Here is an 18,536-nt window from a genome sequence, read left to right as displayed (position 1 = left end):
TGTTGCGGTAATAAAAACTGGCGAGGCTAAACGGGTCGTTTGCACTACAGGTCACACAGAGAGGTTTCCATGGCAATGAAACGTTAAGGGATTATCTTCAGAGGAGGTCACACTTCAGAGTGATGGCCACGACGTTCACTCAGCGGCGATAAACTTAACACAAGGAAGACTGAAATTGACTGGTCGCAGCAAACAGGCGGAGGCGGAGCCCGGGAGTTAGTAAAAGTTACCTAACCGCGTCTACAACTGTTCGGTCCGGTTATCAGCGGGTTTGTGAAGGCAACATCAGACGCACGGTCCAGGCTGGTTTAAGTCCGCTAAGAAGCTACTAGTCCAATTAACCGAGAGCAGGCGGAAATCCACGCATGAGGGCCGTTAAACTAACTTACTTCTCGTTGGCTCGGCGATGGATATGCGCGCCACTCCGGCATATGATGACGACCTGATACCCGCCATCAGTAGACAAGTTGAAGCAGAAACGACGCAAAAGCGTCAGTGAGATGTTATCGTACTTAGAGCGCTCATAGTCGCGATCTGGGCTCACACAATAAGCCTTTCTAAGCTCCCGGGGAGTCGCTCTTACAGGCCTGGACGTGCGTCAGTTGGCGACGCTACGGAGTTTGCTCGAGCTGTTTGAGAAGGTGGATCGTTAACATGGAAACATACACTGATGTGCTGCTCGTCACCGCAAATGTCGGGTCACTCTTTGATAATGTAAGTAGGCTGGTAAGGGTAAAATTAAAACTACACCAGACTGCAGTGCTGCCAGGATTATACTTAATGCTGTTAGGCTGATGGAGATAGTCGAAGGGGTACAGGAGGCAAGTTTTCACGTTGAATGAGCCCCCCGCTGCTAGCATACATCTTTGGTAACCTAGCTAAGGATGTGGCAAGTGTGCTAACGTCTTCACGGCGATGAATTACTCCAGTTGTAATTCACGTGCCGCCCTTTACACATCTCCAGCACCACGATGTCGAGTTTCCCAGTCGTGTTTTTTGTCAGCTGTTATTAGCATGCGCCCCGATCGTGTCCTTCCGCTGTCGCTGATATAAAACAAAATCATCGAGCCTAAGTTGATTTGTTATTACCCGCAGGACGCATAAGTTTCACGCCTCACGTGACCTGCTCTCAAGTGACCCGGCAGATGCTTTAACACCTAAGGGTCAGCTATGAGAACTTGTTCAAATGTCTACTCCGTAGTCTCCACATGCTGGCACAACATAGGGCAGGATTTGTGAAAAACTGTAAGGGAAGACAGACGGGTGACAAATCAAAAGAAAAAACCTGAGTAAATAAATCTTTGTGGCATGTCTGCAAATGCTGAGCAGACCCAGTTGATTCAGATTTTGTATGGTTTATGGATGACGGGAGTTTTAAGGCACAACTGGCTAGTGTTTCGATAGGAACAGTGTCTAAAGTGGCAGCTGCGTTTAGATCTGTGGAAAATACATCAGTAAATAGGCGTGTGTGCACTTCATGACTGTGATACTTGTGCATTGGTGTGATATGTGAGACAAGAAGAACAGAAGAACAACTCTTCTGTAGGTGGCTGAGAAAGTCAAAGCAGAACGTGATCACACTGTGTCAGGAAGAACAGTCTGTCGACAGTTACATAGAGACCCCTCGCTACAAAGATGAATGCATGTTTGGGAGTACAAAAACCATATGCACTGGTCTACAGAGATTTGGGGATGAAAGTGACAGGGTGAGATGAGTCCTCATCGTCTATATTCTTGACAAGTGGACCGGTGATGTGTGGCATGCACTAAGACAACAATGAAAGCCTGAATGCTGAGCTCTACAGTGAAGGGAGTGCATCTGAGTTTTTAATCAAGAGGTTTTGTGTGTGATCACCTTAATCCTATGACAAAACTTTTTTTTATTTAATCCTGATGGGAGTGATCTCTCCACCAACATCATCAAAACAAGATTTAGAGTTCCAGAGACCTGTTAGAACTATTTCCAAAGTGTATTGAAGGTTTTCTGGCAAGACTTTATTAATGTTTCATTCAGTCAGATTCTTTTAGTGCAGGGGTGTGTGGTATGAGATGAGATCAGTTATCTCCTCTGCTGCTGCATGTCTCGGCTAGGACGTTGTGACCCGTCAGCACAGCTCACTTGCTGACCACAGGACATTTTACTGCTTTCACCTTAGTGGGCTAATCATAAATTTATTAAATTCCCTCAAACATCCATGATGATTACCATCATCACCTCCTGCAACTAGAAATTGCAGGATGCGCAAACAATCCCTGTTGAAAATCTAAATTTAAAATGTTTGTACAGGGAGCGTCTGTGTTGCTCAATAGTTAGATTATAGTATCCTTATCATGCTGTGTAGGTATGCTCCAGGTATCACTACGTTTGTAAGGTTATATAAGTTATAGTTTATAGTATAGTCTTTCATTGGCATCTTTTCAAAAATAACAGTAAAAGTACTCTTTATAAGGGATTAAAGAGATTAGACTGGAACTGAACTCTTCTAAACAAATGGATACATTTCCAGTGGTATGTAGTTTTGTTCTGTGCTGGGATGACAAACCTTTCAGACATTGCAGGGAGGAGGGCTCTTACACTCATGGAAATTTGGCTCAGGACCATGTTTCCGGTTGCCAGATCTGGCTCCAATGAAAGCATGTTAGATCCCATTGTGGGAGATATGTAAACAGATGGAAATCTACCCCGAGGGACTTGAGCTTTTCTCCTTACTTAAGCCCCCCTATTTCTATAAACAAACACTCCTAAACGTTCACCCAGCTTTCTGGATAAGAGCCAGATCTTAAGCACATCCCAGGATAAATCCTATTGCTTTACAGTACTGGACTAACTGAGTGTCCTGTCAGAGTAGTTTAGTCAGTGAGACAGTCAGCCCCAGCTGCTATCTCTGTGCCACCAGTAGTATTTCATACCGGAGATTATGTCAGTTGTTTCTGGCAAGCTTGTTTAATGGCTGTTTAGAAGCCAGATGTTAATGTGACACAACCCTTCCCTTTATTCATGCAAATGGTGTGAGAATAGTAATCTGTGAAAGCCTTTCTTGAGGGAGCACATTATTTTAGTCAATTTTCTCAACTTACTATTATCAGACAGCTTGGAACAACAAAGCATTGACCTAATCAACATGCTGGATTCATTAAAGCAGTTAAATGGTTTCTTTGGAACAGTGATCCGGTGGGAGCTCGCTTAGGACCTCCCTCGCTTAATGTGCCTGGTCTTGTCGCCTGACACTGTGCTACTAGTTTGCCACACCAGAAAAAAGATGCTTTTTTTTGTTGCTGAATAGTGTGCAGTCAGCAGTGCATCGTGAGCATAACTGTTGTATGAACTTTATGTTTAAAACATGCAGCATATTTCATACATTTGAAGCGTCTTGGACTGAGCCACTGGCTGAGTGTTTATGAGCGCATACAGACTGTGTTAATAGATATGTGGAGTCCTTCAGGTCACAATGGCTGAGCTGCAGTCATCCTGTCACACAGCCATGCAAATACACTATGCAAAGCCATTCCTCAGCTGGTATGAATGCACCTGGCCTTGCAGAAGACTGCACATTATTCTGTGACTGCACTTTGGGGCAAATTGTGAAGTGGGCGTATAAGAAACAACACGTTGAAATGCCGCAGCTTAGGTTAAGGGACAGTTGTTGATTGATGTACTGCTTACAGCTTTTAAAATGTCACCGAAGCCCATTTTCTCTGGTATGAGAGAGGAGCGTTTAATGTCAGTGTAACTGTGAGGTTAACATTTAAGTTTGCTTAGCTTAACAAGGGAATTATTTTTCACAGCCACCGCAGAACTTTGCTTTCACTCTCACAGTTCATTAGATTTAGACTTTCATCAGTCTGAAATATCTCAAGGAAATTCAATCGAACGCAACTGGACTTAGTTATTTGTCTTTGAAGATGTTTCACCTCTCATCCAAGAGGCTTCATCAGTTCATGCTCGCTTGACTAGGCTGGGACTAGTTCAACTAGCTGGTGTGGAGACCCAGGTATTTAACCTCTGTGGAGGCGTTCACATGGCCAGTGGTGTCATAGACTCGTTAGTGCCCCATTGTGCCAAACGACAGTCGGGGATGGTAAAGTTGGTTTTGACTTCTTTAATGCTCTATTGTGTTGTAACGACAGTCATTAGAGTCACATGGGGCCATTTGTGAATGGCAGTTGTTTTTAGAGGCTAAGTTGTTGAATCTCCTGGGAAGAGATGAAAGGGCAGCATTTTAAATTGGAGATAGGTGGTGCAGACCTCCTCTGTTGAGAAATGAGCATGAACTGATGAAGCCTCTTGGATGAGAGGTGAAACGTCTTCAAAGACAAATAACTAAGTCCAGTTGCGTTGGATTGAATTGACCTGGATGAATGAGAATATTCACAGGCTTATCAGTCTGAAATCTTGTAAGTTTTGTCCATTGTATAAAACAGTTTATTATTTATCCAAATAAGATGAATCTACAGTGTCTCGCCATAGAGTCTGTCCTACAGTCCTTTTCTACGGTCTTACAGTGTAAATGAAAGTCTACCTGTAGTCCCACACACAGGAGGGTCTGCTGAGCCAGCCTTAGCCTTGTTTGACAGTAGAAGGTTCATCTGCCTGCTTTCCGTAAATGTGCTTTACAGTATGCTGTCAAGTGGCTATTATGGCTTTAGAATAAAATCAATACAGCATAGTATTGTGATATTTTGCGAGGCAATACTGTATCAATACACAAACTCAAGTATTGGTATTTAGTTGTATAAATCACTTTCTAATTCCCCAGTTGTGGGAAGGGCAGCATAGATCAAAATACCTTAGGCAGTAGTAGATCTCTCACGTTTGCATTCAGATCATTTGGACTGTGCAGACTGTTATACAAACAGTGCAGTTTGTCAGGTGTATGGAACATTTATGACAGGGTTTTATGGCAGTGTTGTCCATTCTGTCTGCGTGACAATCCTGTTTTACTGCAATAAAAAAAATACTGAAGTAGGATGAACAGACTGAAAACTTAATTTTGTTAGATAAAACAGATGGCGACAAAGTTTTCCTTTGGGCATAATAAGAATAAATAAAAAAATACATATAAATAATAATAAATTGCAATATATTACATACATTATCGCAATAATGAAAAATAAGCATATTAAATAATGTAGCATTATGACTTAAGCTTCGTGATAATGTCATGCGATGGGTCTTCTGATGATTCCCACCTGTAGAGGCTATGCAACAAGATCAGTTTCGGGGATGATACATGAACAGTCCGAGAGTGTGACAGGTACAGCTGTGAGACTACATCCTGGAACACAGAACCAATGGAAACAGAAAGGATAATATTTCCATGCAATTGTTTGTTGTAAGCTGCTCAGAGTTTCACATCACTATTAATGACTTCCTGACTTCCATTTGACCTGTTTGTCTCTAAGTACTGTAAAACAAGAAGTTACCATAATTTATTTCAGAATAATAAAAAAATATATAAAGGATTATATGAATACGTGTAATGCGAAAAGAGCTGCTCATGGTGTCAGAGCAACAGATTCCGGTAATTAATACCTGACTGTGTACTTCCACTCAGCTTTATCACAGAGCTGTTATCAGTCATAAATCTCAGATAAATGGCTCAATATATCAGCCAGTAAATGGTCATGCACTCGGAAGATAGTGTTATAGTGTTAGATCAAATATGGTGTCTGTGAACTTCCAAGTAGCCTGAACTTACTTTGAAAGTTTATTTAGCTAAAATGTTTTAGCTACTGTTACTGTCACTAGTTTACAGTGGCATTACAGCACCATGCAGAACTATATGTGGACAGCTGACATGGTGTGCTATGGCTGGTGGTGCCATTTTGCAGCTCAATTTATTTGCAGCGATTTTGCTGAAATGGCTCAATCGTAGATTTTTCCTCAGGTGTTTGTAGAGACCAAAACAGCTGAAAATGAGATTAAATATTGGAATTGCACTGCCCCCAGATGGCCAAAAAAAAAAAAAATGAATTCAGGGTTTGTGTTTGATTTTAGACTGTTTGATCCAGAAAGAATGTTTGATTTTTCTCTCTGTCATTTTACAGGTGGGTGAAATTCAAAATGAATGGTTACAAGAATTATATAAGGTAAGGTTTAGGCCTCCTGGCCTTGTGTTAATTATTCACAGTTTTAAGCATTTGGTATTTCCACTTATTATTGCTGCCAGTGTCTCATATTTTTCCCTCACATATTGTGGTCGGTCTGGTGCAGTTCAGGCAAATAAAATCTGTGTCATGTAGTTGTTTCTGCTTGTTGGCTGCTGGTGTCAGTGCATTAATGACGTCCTAGCGTGCACGACAGCTCCATGTTCCACTGGAAAACGGAAACTGAGCTGCTAACTTCAATGACAGAAAAGTTCCACGTGACCTCTAATGGATAATCAGCATCCTGTAACATAACTTTGACCCTCCTCACTCCTCAATACTCTGTAATATAAAACCTCTTGTTTTTGTCGCAGACTATCCACAGCTACAAGCCGAAGTTCATTGCCCTGCACTTTCAGGAGGTGGGAGGGAAGGACTACATGGTCAACATGGACCACGCTGAAAACTTCTTTCGGTAGGACTAATGTGTTGCTCTTAATTTATGTTGCTCAATTCACCACCACGCATGTTCCTCCTTCACCCTGTGTTTGTTAATATCACAAATTTTGCAAAATTAAAGCCCCATCTGTTTCTCTAAATTTTCCTTACAGTCAAATAGGAGTGTAACTAACAATAAATTTCATTATCAATGAATTTGCTTGATTATATCCTTTATTCCTTAACCATTTGGTCCACTAAAACTATTTTCTCGAAAGCCCAAGTTGACATCAAGTTTGTTTTATCCTCTTACCAGTTCTAAACCTAAAGATATTTAGATTACAATCACATGAAAACCAACCAACCTTTGCATTTGAAGAATTAGAACCATTTAAGGGGACAAGCCTTGCACTGTCATCTGTTTCCCCAGGGATCAATTAAGTATTTCTGATTCTAATGATGTCTCCGTTGTGCCCCATTGTTTCCAGGAGGATTGAGTCCAGTGAGGATATGAAAGACTTTGACAGGGTGTGCATCTATGTGGATAACCAATTCAAAACAGAAGACAGCTTCACGGTGAGAAGCACATAAACCTCTGAGTAGTTCACACGTTTTTCCACTAGATGGGGTTCTCCTCCATGTTCTTCCAGTACTCAGAATTAGTAGGAGGCATTCAATGCACTCTGCTGCTGAGTGAAAAGCGGGAGCTGGTTGCTGGTCAGCACTTCTGGGAAAGACAGAATTCGTAGACCCCAGTGGAGCATCAGAAAATGTCATTCATGTTGTGATAGTGTGGAGTGTGACTGGAAAACAGACGCCATCGGATTTTTAGACAGTGTCAAAGACTTTCATCAATTTGAAGGTATTTTATTGCAAAAAATATGGACGTGATAACTCAGAGGTCAATCAAGAAAATTAAATTTGTATATGTCCACAATTTATGAGATTTATTATATTAGATTTTATTTTTATATATGTGTTGTTGTTGCAAACTAAAAATATATAAAATGTCAGTGTAAAAACAGAAAATTTGGCATAAAAAAATCAGTAAAGTTAGACTTAAATTCAGTGGGCTCATAAAAGATCTTAAATCTCAAGACTAATATGAATGTAAAAAGAAAGTTGACATTTTGTCAGCAACAAAAAAAAGTTGACATTTTGTAAGAGCTGTTTCTGTCATTGAATTTTCTGATCAAAATGAAAATCTTACTGAAAGTTGGAAATGAACCCTGGAAATAAGGGAACTGATCAAATTTTACACCATCAAAACTGTAGTAGGTGTGCGGATTTTTCCTACTCAATGTAATCTGGTTTTGTTTGAGTGTGTTTGGGTTGGGTTTCATATATCAAGGTTCACTGTGCAATCTCCGACAGCGCACAACCACAGCCTTTTGTAAGCATCATAGATCTCAGAAATAGAGTATGAAACAATGGTGTAGTAGCATTACACAGTTTGGGAGACGTTCTTAAAGGTAGGTTTGTTAAGGCGCTCATGCCACGACCTGGATTTCTTATCATCATCTGTTGAGCTCAGAGTCTGTCTCGCTAGCTTACGTCTGAGCTGGTCCACTTCAGTGCCTGGCGGGATGCCGCTCAGGTCATGGGCTCAGGCTCAATCTCCACACCTGTCGTTAAAGCCATTTCTTGCTTCCAACTTATTTTTTAGTGATCCTCACCCAGCGCGAGTAAGTTCTCAGTCTGCCTGCGGGAATTAAATTAATTCAACTGTGTCAGTAGCTGCTCATAATGAATTTATCAGGATTCGTTTGTCTGAAATTCTGCCTCGCTTGAGAGTAGCACCTCCACAACCCCAGCTGAGAAAAGTGGCTGAGTATTTCTTAAACTATTAACCCTCACTCCTCCCATGTGATACCCTCACACTGGACGTCTGACAGTAGGGGTCATTGGCTGCATCTGTAGACTGAAGGTGTGTGAAGTAAAAAGGGAAAGTCAATGGCCAGGTGTGGAGGAGACAGGCCAAAGTCAATACATTTAACTCTAGATTAAAACTATTGATCCCAGCCCATTTGTGCACGATAAATAAAGTGTGAGGGGGAGTGCAAGACAGCTGGGACTAAGTTTCCCCTGTGCTCGAGTGTTCGCACCCTCCACTGTTTGCCCTGAGAAGGCTGCAGCCCTCCATCCCACCCCCACCACCCCTCCTAATGCCTCATTCTCATTTCGTCTGTGCCACCTGCATTGATTTTCAATTTGTTTCCCCTTGGCTGCGGATCATCAGTTATTTGGCCAAGAGAGAGTTTGGGGGGTTCGCCTTTCAGAGGGGCTGCAGGAGTAGAGGGGGCAGACTTGCATGCATTCCCAGTACAAATGGTGTTTTGATAAAAAATCACTTGTAAGTCAATATTTTTTTATTAAACTGTGCACAAACCTGATTGATGAAGATAGGTGTTTGGCAGAGTATGTGGAGGAGAATGTGTATCTGTGTTTGAGTGTGTGTATGTGTGTGTATGTGCACTTTGCTGTACTGCTTAAACACAACATTGTACTGATCCAACATAAACTCAGCCAAATTTAGAGCAGTTCTTGCCGTACAATAATCAGCTTTTTGCTCTGATTGTTAGCTAAACTTACCAAATATTTCTGAACTTATGCTTCAGACAGCTGTTTACTCAGCTTTGAGTTTTGGCTTGAACCTAACGACCGTATCAGACTCGTTCACATAGCTTTCCCTGTCCTGATTTTGGACAAGTTGGTCGCTAATTGCTGCTCACTGGAGCCGACCACAGAGACAGTTCCATTTTATCAAATGAGGATGACTTTGGCACTAATGATAAATGATCTCTTCAGGGAGATATCTCTCACACTCTGGCTGTGTGTGTGTGTGTGTGTGTGTGTGCGTGTCGGTGTGGAGAGGGGGGCTGCACAACGGTCCGTCACGCCCCGAGCCCTCTGAGCGCTGGCTGATTTTTCTTCGGCCTCCAGTCACAGTGGCAGCGTTGGCAGACAGCAGGCCCTACTGCTTAATACCTTTTAAATTGTTTTAATTTTCTGTCTTTATTGATCTCGCAGGGCATGATTAATCAGATCAGTGGAGCAGGCAGTTAGTACATTAAAAATTGTCAGCACCATGTCAGGGATGATTGGATGCTGAAGTGTGTGTATGAGGTGTGATATGTGGATGTGTTGTGCAGTTACGTGTTCACTCTGAGCGTATCTGTTCTTTAAAGTTTCATGTGTCTTTGGGAAGGTAAGAATATACTGCGTCGTACTGGATCGTTCTGTACAAGACTCACGATTCCGCTCACATGATGGGATAATGAACAATTCAGTTTATCATCTCAGAGGTTGAAAAGAGATGATTTCTCATGTTTTTGTCACCGTTTTTGATGTTTAGATTTCACTGTGGGTCACTGATCTGAAACCACTCTGAGAGGGTCAGACAGAGCTGAGTTTTCCATTTTTCCATTTAAAAAAAACTTTACTATCAGTTTTTTAAAGGAAAGATACATTTCCAGGCCCTCCATAATTTTTCTGCATTCAACATAAATAAATTACATTAAGTGTCTGAAATTTAAAAGTGTCTGTAACCTCATTTTAAGTATAATTTCAGTGTGAATTTCTTAGATCTTTATCACAGCTACAGACTCCGGTACTTTTGCAACGTTCAGGTTTTAAAACTGAAACCAAGTGAGCATATGTAAAGTTTTTTGTGCTGTACTTTTATCAGTTATTGTCATTTCTGTCCACAGGCTTTGGGGAGCATGTACTTCATCCACAAGACATTGAAAAACGTCTATCAGTATGATTTTAATGGTAAAAACTTCACTCCTTGTCCATCATTTCAGTAATTTTTCATTTTACAGTTTTAATTGTTTGTCAGCTAGTGATGCATTCATGTTTTTTTTTTCCCTTTAAAAAAAATTTGATGATTTCACATAAACCACTCCCCTCGTACCCTGTACTATTTTGATAATGGCTCATAAGAGCAATGTTGAATATGATTGGTTCTCCTTTTTTTTTTAATACCACGGACTTCAGGACGGTTCCCTGTGTATAATGACAGTTTGATGGCCACAGCTCCTTGCCAGATATTTGCAAAGAACCTGAATTTAAAGTGGAGCTGTTATTTTCCTGCTGCATAGTCCAGTCACGTTAGGCATGAAAAAGCTCCTCAGAAAAGCTTATGGAAGAACCATAAACATCCCGCAGCTGCCACTCGCTGTGTGGCCCAAACCGATTGTTGTTCACCAAACATACTCTAATGGCTCGCTTATAGATCCTCTCATCGTATATGCCGCTCTGATGAGGTTAACACCAGTTTATTGATTGCTCTTTGCATGTTTTCTCACTCTTTTACATGTCACTGCTGCCACCACAACCCCTACCACTCACAGTTAAGGATTTTAAAGCAGTGTCGGGGCAGAACAGGCACATGGGCTCTCTGGAAGGGGTTTCCACAGTGGAGAAAGAAAAATTCCCAAAGAATTTCTGGCCAGATGTGAGTATGTGTGCATGAACGGGCATCTGTGTGTGCTTATGTTTGTGTGTGTGTTGAGATGTGGGGAGGGGTACATGAGGGCCAAAGGGAGATGTTGGGACAAATGAGTCTATTGGGGCTGCAGGGGCCGTCTGCCTGCTCTGACAGGGAGATGAGACAAATTATGTGAAAGAATCAATAATTATCAGTTTGGCCCTTCAAAGACACGGCTCACAGCCGTTTAGTGACTCGCTGTAATTTGTCTCTGTTGCAGTTCAAGTGGTCCAGAAAGGGCTTCATGAGGACCCGCTGGATCATACACAACCAGTACGTATCGTACACTAACCTTGATTTTATTTAAAAAAAAAAAAAAATCTATTGTTGTTTGTTGTTTTTTGAAATTGAAACTGTCTCTTTGAAAACCAGCATGTTCATTAGTTGAAGGCCCCTGGTTCTTACATACAAAGAATCCCTGGTATGATAGAATTGCTGTCAAAGAAATGAAACAAAGGAAATGTTGAATGATTTATCTGTCATCAAACAAAGGATAGTCTGTTTTCTTTTCAGTTTCCAACTCTAACAAAACCTCAGGGCAGGGCTGCGTATTGTTAGAAATATTCCTGGAACTGTTACATATTTACACCTTACTTTGAGATATATACTTTTTTTTTTTTTTTTTTTTTTTTTTGAATTATTTTTTAATTCAGGTGTAGTATGGTGCTGTTTTCTGGCCCCTGACTTCCAGTGAAGGGGAATCTTAATGCTTCAGCATACCAAGACATTTTGGACAATGCTGTGCTTCCAACTTTGCGGCAGTTTGTTGAAGGCCCTTTTCTATTCCAGCGTGACTGTGCCCCAGTGCACAAAGCAAAGCTCCATAAAGACATGGTTGGATGAGTTTGGTGTGGAATAACCTGATTGGGCCCCATTGGACACCTTTGGCATGAACTGGAACAGATATTGCAAGCCAGGCCTTTTAGTCCAACATCATTGTCCAAACTACAAAATCTACAAAAATACAATACAAAATGTTGTGCAAAGCCTTCCCAGAGGAGTGGAAGCTGTTGCAGCCGCAAAGGGGCGGGGGGGGGCAACTCTACTCTCAACTCTGTCCCAATATTTTTGTCTATGTAATGTCTTTAATCACGCATTTGATACCCAGTTTTGATACTTGACACTTAAAACACAAAATAATGAGTTACGATACCCAGTCCTCCCTCAGAGGGTTTTCTCATCTCTGCTGTCACTGTTATACTGTCCTTAGTGGGTGTTTTAACAAATACTTATATTCATTTAGTTTGATGACTAAACTGTCCAATTAAAAATGATAATGATATAAAAAAAATATATAGTATATATAAATAGTCAGTGCAGCATGGTGCTCTGGTGCCTTATGCTGAATGTTGAACTGTGAACGTATTTCTTTTAATTAGCAAAGAATGTATATTTATAATCTATGTTTTAAGTCTCCTGAATTAAAACTGAGCTAAATATAACCCTGATATGAGCCTACTACATTGTGTGCTTCCTGAAAACCTTAGTCATTATTTGCTCTGCTGTTGTTGCCTGTGGGTAGTAACAAAAGAAGCCCACAATCTGTGTGCCACGGCATCACACTGTGAGTCAACACAGCTCACTACCTGAATGCACATTAATTGTTTTCTGGTGACAGCCAAACAAAAGGAGTGAAAGCTCAACACGAAAGACAAATGTGCTTGTTTGTGGATTCAGTATTAACATGAGTGCACTCGCTGATAAGAAAGCTCAAGCTCCTCATAAGTGACACCCGTGTACACACACACAGACACACACACACAGGTCAGTATCAGATTGTGTCCTGTTTCTAATCTCCACCTGCACATATAACCATATTTTGCGTGTTTGCTGTGTGTTTTTTGTGTTCTTTGCAGAGGTCTGGACCTGGTCAATGTCCACCTGTTCCATGATGCCTCCAACCTCATTGCCTGCAACTCCAGTCCTTCCATTTACTCAGCAAACCGCAAAAATGCTCTCAGATATGTAATCAACAGGTCAGATTTTCCTCTGCACACAGTTATGAAAAACATCACTGTACAAGTTGACAGCAAACACACACTGAATGACCTCTATGAATGGAGGACATTTCTTACAGTCTTAATTTATATCATAAAGTCTTTCCTGTCATACTGTCCTGGAAATATTATCACATTAATGTGAATATGTATGCATTCAAAGTAAGATTTAACAGAGAAAAAGACCCAAACATCTGTTTGATTCCTGACAGCACTTTCTCCTTGCAGGATATCAGACAGCCGCTTCACTCCTCTGCCTTTCTTCCTGTTTGGTGATTTCAACTTCCGTCTGGACACACTTAGTCTGGTCCAGGTAATTGTAATGTCTTGTGAATCTCTGGTGATGAGGATGTGTGTCAGCATGGCATTTTGACATAGACCCTTCCTTGTGTTTGTGCTTCTGTGAGCAGCATCTGTCCACTTCGACGGATGTGCAGACAGTGAAAAAAGACAGCAGCAACGAAGTGGAGAAAATCATCTGTGAAGAAAAGGATAATGACCACCAGGTGATTGAAATCAGTTCAATGAAGACAACAGCAGACATTTTGTTTTTACTACTGTTTTGACCTTACTTGCCTTTACTTCACCTGCAGGTGCTGCTCCACATTGAGGAAAAGCTGTTTGCCTATGTGCACCAGACGGTATTCAGGGAGGACAACGGCAGGGCAGTGAGTTCACAATCTGAACTTTTTCTGACTCTGATCACATCAGTTCCACAGCAGCTTCAGAGAAACGCTGTGCTGTCTCTATAACCATTGTACCACATCTTGCTAAGCAGCAATCTGACATGTCTTCACAGATTTTAGATTAGATCCTGTCAGCGGAAATAAAGTCCCATGAATGAGAGTACAGTAAATACAAAAGTTTGTAGGTGAACCGAACTGATAACTTAAACAGGATTTTCACCCATGCTGAAGTTGTACTCATTCACATCTGCTGCTTGTTTTTGGTGTGTTGAGTTTTCCTGTAATCAGTAATGGTCTCCACCCTTCAGCTTTTAAAATATGACAAAGAAGCCGCAGTGTTTCATGATGTCATTCGGGAAGAGGACATCAGATTTCCACCCAGGTAAGACTTTCAGTTAACCTACTTGCTCGGATACTGGGTCCAAACTAATGCCTCTGTTGTTTTTCCTTAAATACACTCTGTCTCTTTTTATATATCTCAGCTACCCCTACAGTGAAGAGTACACTAAACCAACCCAGTACATGAACACTCGCTGTCCTGCGTGGTGTGATCGTATCCTCATGTCGCACACTGCTCACGAATGCATCCACAAGGTTAGGAAATGCTTAATATCTGAATTTTCTGTCTATTATGTATCCGTCTTTACACTTCCACACAACATGAAAAATATAGCCCAATAAATGGCTTATATGTAGAAATTATGACTGTCCCTAGCAAATGTTATCAACAGTAACTAGCTAGCTAGCTGATTAAGTGGTAGTTTTGGTTGAAAATAGTTGTTTCTGATGCTGACTTGCTTTAAAATATGTCCATAATCACCGCATACATGTTAAGACTGTGCTAAAGCTGTGTATTTCAGGTAAAAAGTTAGCGTCCATATAATGAGTTGATAAATAAGATGTGGAAATGAACAGTGTTGTTCTTTTATTGAAATGTTTGACTAGCTAGTCCCAGTACTAAACGTATGATCAGATAAAATGTCAAATCAAGCTGGTAATTCACTCTAACAACTTTTAGCCAAAGCTGAAATACACGCTAGCTACTTACGGTACTATGTGTCTTAAGCTATCTACTGTTAGCATAAAGCTACTGATGTCAGTTTGTCACTTCCTGTGTAATGACTCTGGCTAGAACTGATTTTTTTTTTTGGCCTTGTCATCATGTTGTCATTTAGTCTGAAGTCTCTCTAACAACATTTGACCATGCAGACAACATTTTAATAGATGTAAACTTAAGTCTCAAAGCTCACATTTCATTTGCTTTGTTTGTCCAGATGATATAAAACTTTCTTCTTTTCAGAGAGATGACGGTGAGAAGAGCATTGTTTACAACACAGTGGGTCCTAATGTCTGTATGGGAGACCATAAGGTAACAATAGCATTTAAATAGCTTGTATCTTGTTCAGGCAAACAAAGCCACATAGAGTAACTCTGGTGTCTTCTTGTGATTTTCTGGTAGCCGGTTTTCTTGTTCTTCTCGCTGAGGACTAACGACCATTGATGCAGATCCATCTGAATGGTAAGATCATGTGCCGTTTTTCTACGGAGGTGTATATGTGTTTGTGTGGTGACTCCAGAGGGGAGATTCAGTGTGCAAGAGCGAACACAGTAATCTTGTTCCGCTCCCCAGAGAGCCATAACCCAGGCAGGCCCATTGGAGTTGGGATATGAACTAAGATGAAGTGGCTGTGGGACACAAGTGCTCCTTTGTGTCCACCATAGTAGGACCACAAGCGATCAGCACCTTTCACTGATCTATGTCTATTGAATCCTCTCCACTGTCACTGTGGCTACACACTAAGTGCATTGCTGGCCCGCTTTTCATTAATTACCATGTGGATGGTCGGCTGGAGAGACATGCGTTGTGCCGGACAGCGTATTGGCATTTTTACGGCCATGATTTTGTTTTGCTGCCGTTTAAATTTATTTTTTTCAAGGATGGACTGCTTTTTCATGAGGACCCTTCTTCACGATGAGATCATAGCAATGAAGGGCCTTAAAAGATGCTCCAACCAGCTTGCTTTTCCTCTTGTGTTTGACATGTTCAGACACAGAGCAAGTTTATTTCAGGAAACAAGGATCTCTGCTCGCTGAACCTGAGGTAGGAAGGTGTGCTTTGAATGCAGCTTTGAAAGTATTCCAATGGCCTCTGCCTAAAATATAATTGGGCACATTTTAGTCTTAATCAACATGAAACCACCTGCTGTATCACTCTGGGACTTTGCTATGTCTCCATGCCAGCTATATCCATGGTTGGAGTTATTGTCTTTTGGGGTTGTCCATCTGTCTGTCCCATCCTCTTAAATGCAATACATTGGGAAGTCCTTGATGGAATTTCTTCAAATTTGACACAATCATGTACTTCGACTTGGTGAACTGATGAGATTTTGGTTGTCAAAGGTCATCTGAAAAAGAATTCATACACTAATTGTAACCAAATTTACACTTACTATCTTTATTTATATTCCTACAGACATTATGTGAGTCTGGCCAGATACTGTTGGACAGATAAAATGCAATGTGAGAAATGTGCAGAGATGTACAACCGCAAGGTGGCAGTTCTAGTTTTTGCTGGCACATGATTAAAGAAGTGTGTGTGTGTGTGTGTGTGTCTTCTGCAGGTCTATAACCACACCGCCCTCAGAACAGGTATACAACACAGTCTCAGTACCAGAGAGTCATCAGCATGATGGCTACCTGCCACAACCTGCCCGTCGGACATCCGTGGGTCTCAACACAGGTAGCCCCCGCCGTGAAAACCCCATCCTCACATCATGGACCACAACTCGAGTGACACAAGCACAGATTTACCAGCAGCTTTCATGGATTTCTGAAGCCGTAGTGCTGATTCTCCACTTGCTCTCAGATCATAAGTCCTCCATCCTGAAAGCTCGATGTCACCGAGGATCTTCCTACACGTCTTGCTTGCAGCCAAGGAGATTTGTTTTAATACGACCGAACGATGAAGTGAAGACTACGGCGTGTGACTGTGGGTCTTCCCCTTTACGTGGATGTGTACACGCATATGCAAAACATTCTTACATTTTAATTACAGTGATTTTAGTTGTTGATTTTATTTTTTAAATCTGCCTTTTTTACAGGCAGTGTCAGACAGACATCCAGCCAAGGCATCACAAATGTAGTCGTTCTTCATCAGCCCTAAATGATTTATTAAATCGCTCCAGTCAGTCAGAGCAGCTTGTAGCTGCTGAACTGGATAGTCCAGTAGGCATATAGCAGTGAACAGATTTAACAGATTTTAAATAAGCAGCTGCAATCAGCCATTCGGAATCCAGTATTGTGAAACTCCATGTGACATTTTGACAACATTATGAAGAACGTTAGTGTTATTATGAGCTGCAGCTGCATGTGTAGGCTTTTATTTTGTACTTCAAGTATATACGTTTGCTGTGGTTTACTATAAGCAAGTTCTACACAAAGGCAGGAAACACAGTTGAGGAATGCTGCTACTTCAGATTCCTGCCAACATGTTCCTTTAGATGTCCTCTGGAGAGGAAACATTATTGATGAAGGATTACTGACATGTAAATGTATGCTGTACATGTAGCTACTTCGTCACAGCAGCTTTAACTGTCTCACATGTCTCTTGACTACATAAACTAAATTTCTGTCAGAATTTATTTTAATATGATGTAGAGATGGCACTAGACAGCGGACAAACGTCCAGTGACATTTTGAAGCCGCAAAAAGGCAACTACTGCAGTTTTGTCTTTTTATGAATGGCGTGCAGCAGATTGTTTCACTCTGATGAATTTAAAGTAGCATTCTGTTATTACCAACTGTACATTCATGCCAAGTGCTTTATTTTCCACAAGTTATATCTCAGAAGTTCTCAGTGTTTTGATTTCCTCACTCAGAGAAAGTTATCTTCACAGTCTGTGTGAAATCTCTTCCACCCTGTTCTGGTTGGCATCAACTGTATTTAATTGCCAAAATAATCATGCGATAGGCCTCACTTGTTTACCTCTAACCGTAGTTAAAGGGTGTTGATATTCCATCACATAGCTTCTCTAGAACTTCAAAAAATGTTCTGTATGTACACGTGCATGTGCTCGTGCACACAGGAGGCACTGTTTGTTTTTGAATTCATTTGTTTTGTTTTGTTGATTCATAGTCTCATACTGTAGCACCAGTATTTTTGATGTGTCAGTTATTACTTAGGATTTTCTTTTTTGATCTGGCTTTAATAATTTCTGATTGGAAGACTTTAAAATGTTTGTCATTTCCATCCATTCATCCGTCCATATGTTAACTTCACCTGTGTGTGTGTGTGTGTGTGTGTGTGTGTGTGTGTGTATGAGTTTTGTGAACTTCTTGATGGTCTTACATACAAGAATACTTCTCATACAAAAAAAAAAAAAATTTGATCAAGTTTGTTTTGTTAGTCATCTTTGTACAGTGGGACTGAAGCCTCGCCATCTATTACAAGATAAGAGCAAATGTCTGTGTAGACTGAGTTTGTAAGTAGTAAACTTTTAGCAGTTAACTGTTGACCAGTCATTGGAGTTCATTATAAGGCCAGTATTACATTTACATTAACGCTGGTCAAACACTACATCATTGTGATCATTATTTCACTTGTAAATAAAACGTTACCCACATAAATATGTCGCAACATTCTTAGCTGGGTTCACCAACACTGTATCTTGACGCTGTGTTGCAAGATGTGTCAGGGATTGAGTGACAGCTATTTTTTTTGTTTGTTGGTTTGGGTTTTTTTTGCGGCAGAGAAACCGCAATTTGTTTGGGTCACACCTGTTTTTGGAAAGACTTCATAACTTAAGTCCCATTTCCCGCAAGAAGCTGATTAACCTG

At 40.9% G+C, this 18,536-nt stretch overlaps 1 protein-coding gene across 3 annotated transcripts; it reads left to right on the top strand.

Annotated features, from left to right (window-relative positions):
- Positions 1–10: 10 nt before the first annotated feature.
- inpp5l (inositol polyphosphate-5-phosphatase L) lies at positions 11–18,326 on the top strand. 3 transcript variants are annotated; one of them, XR_006843223.1, is made up of 17 exons: positions 19–714; positions 6,049–6,090; positions 6,462–6,562; positions 7,014–7,101; positions 10,236–10,299; positions 10,881–10,984; positions 11,238–11,290; positions 12,874–12,993; positions 13,243–13,327; positions 13,425–13,520; positions 13,608–13,682; positions 14,009–14,082; positions 14,183–14,294; positions 15,001–15,069; positions 15,160–15,219; positions 16,322–16,440; positions 16,567–18,326. XR_006843223.1 is itself a non-coding variant. In XM_046387199.1 (16 exons), exons 1-15 carry the CDS (start codon positions 655–657, stop codon positions 15,199–15,201), a joined length of 1,185 nt encoding a protein of 394 aa, XP_046243155.1. In that variant the 5' UTR covers positions 19–654; the 3' UTR covers positions 15,202–15,219; positions 16,322–18,326. The 3 variants fall into 3 exon arrangements, 2 of the variants coding, with proteins under 2 accessions (XP_046243156.1, XP_046243155.1); XM_046387199.1 differs by having other exon boundaries at positions 16,322–18,326; XM_046387200.1 differs by lacking the exons at positions 15,001–15,069; positions 15,160–15,219; positions 16,322–16,440; positions 16,567–18,326 and adding an exon at positions 14,876–14,991 and having other exon boundaries at positions 11–714.
- Positions 18,327–18,536: the final 210 nt, after the last annotated feature.

The sequence above is a fragment of the Scatophagus argus genome, chromosome 4 (assembly GCF_020382885.2).
Source record: "Scatophagus argus isolate fScaArg1 chromosome 4, fScaArg1.pri, whole genome shotgun sequence".
Classification (NCBI taxonomy): domain Eukaryota; kingdom Metazoa; phylum Chordata; class Actinopteri; family Scatophagidae; genus Scatophagus; species Scatophagus argus.
This window is presented reverse-complemented; position numbering and strand designations above follow the sequence as displayed.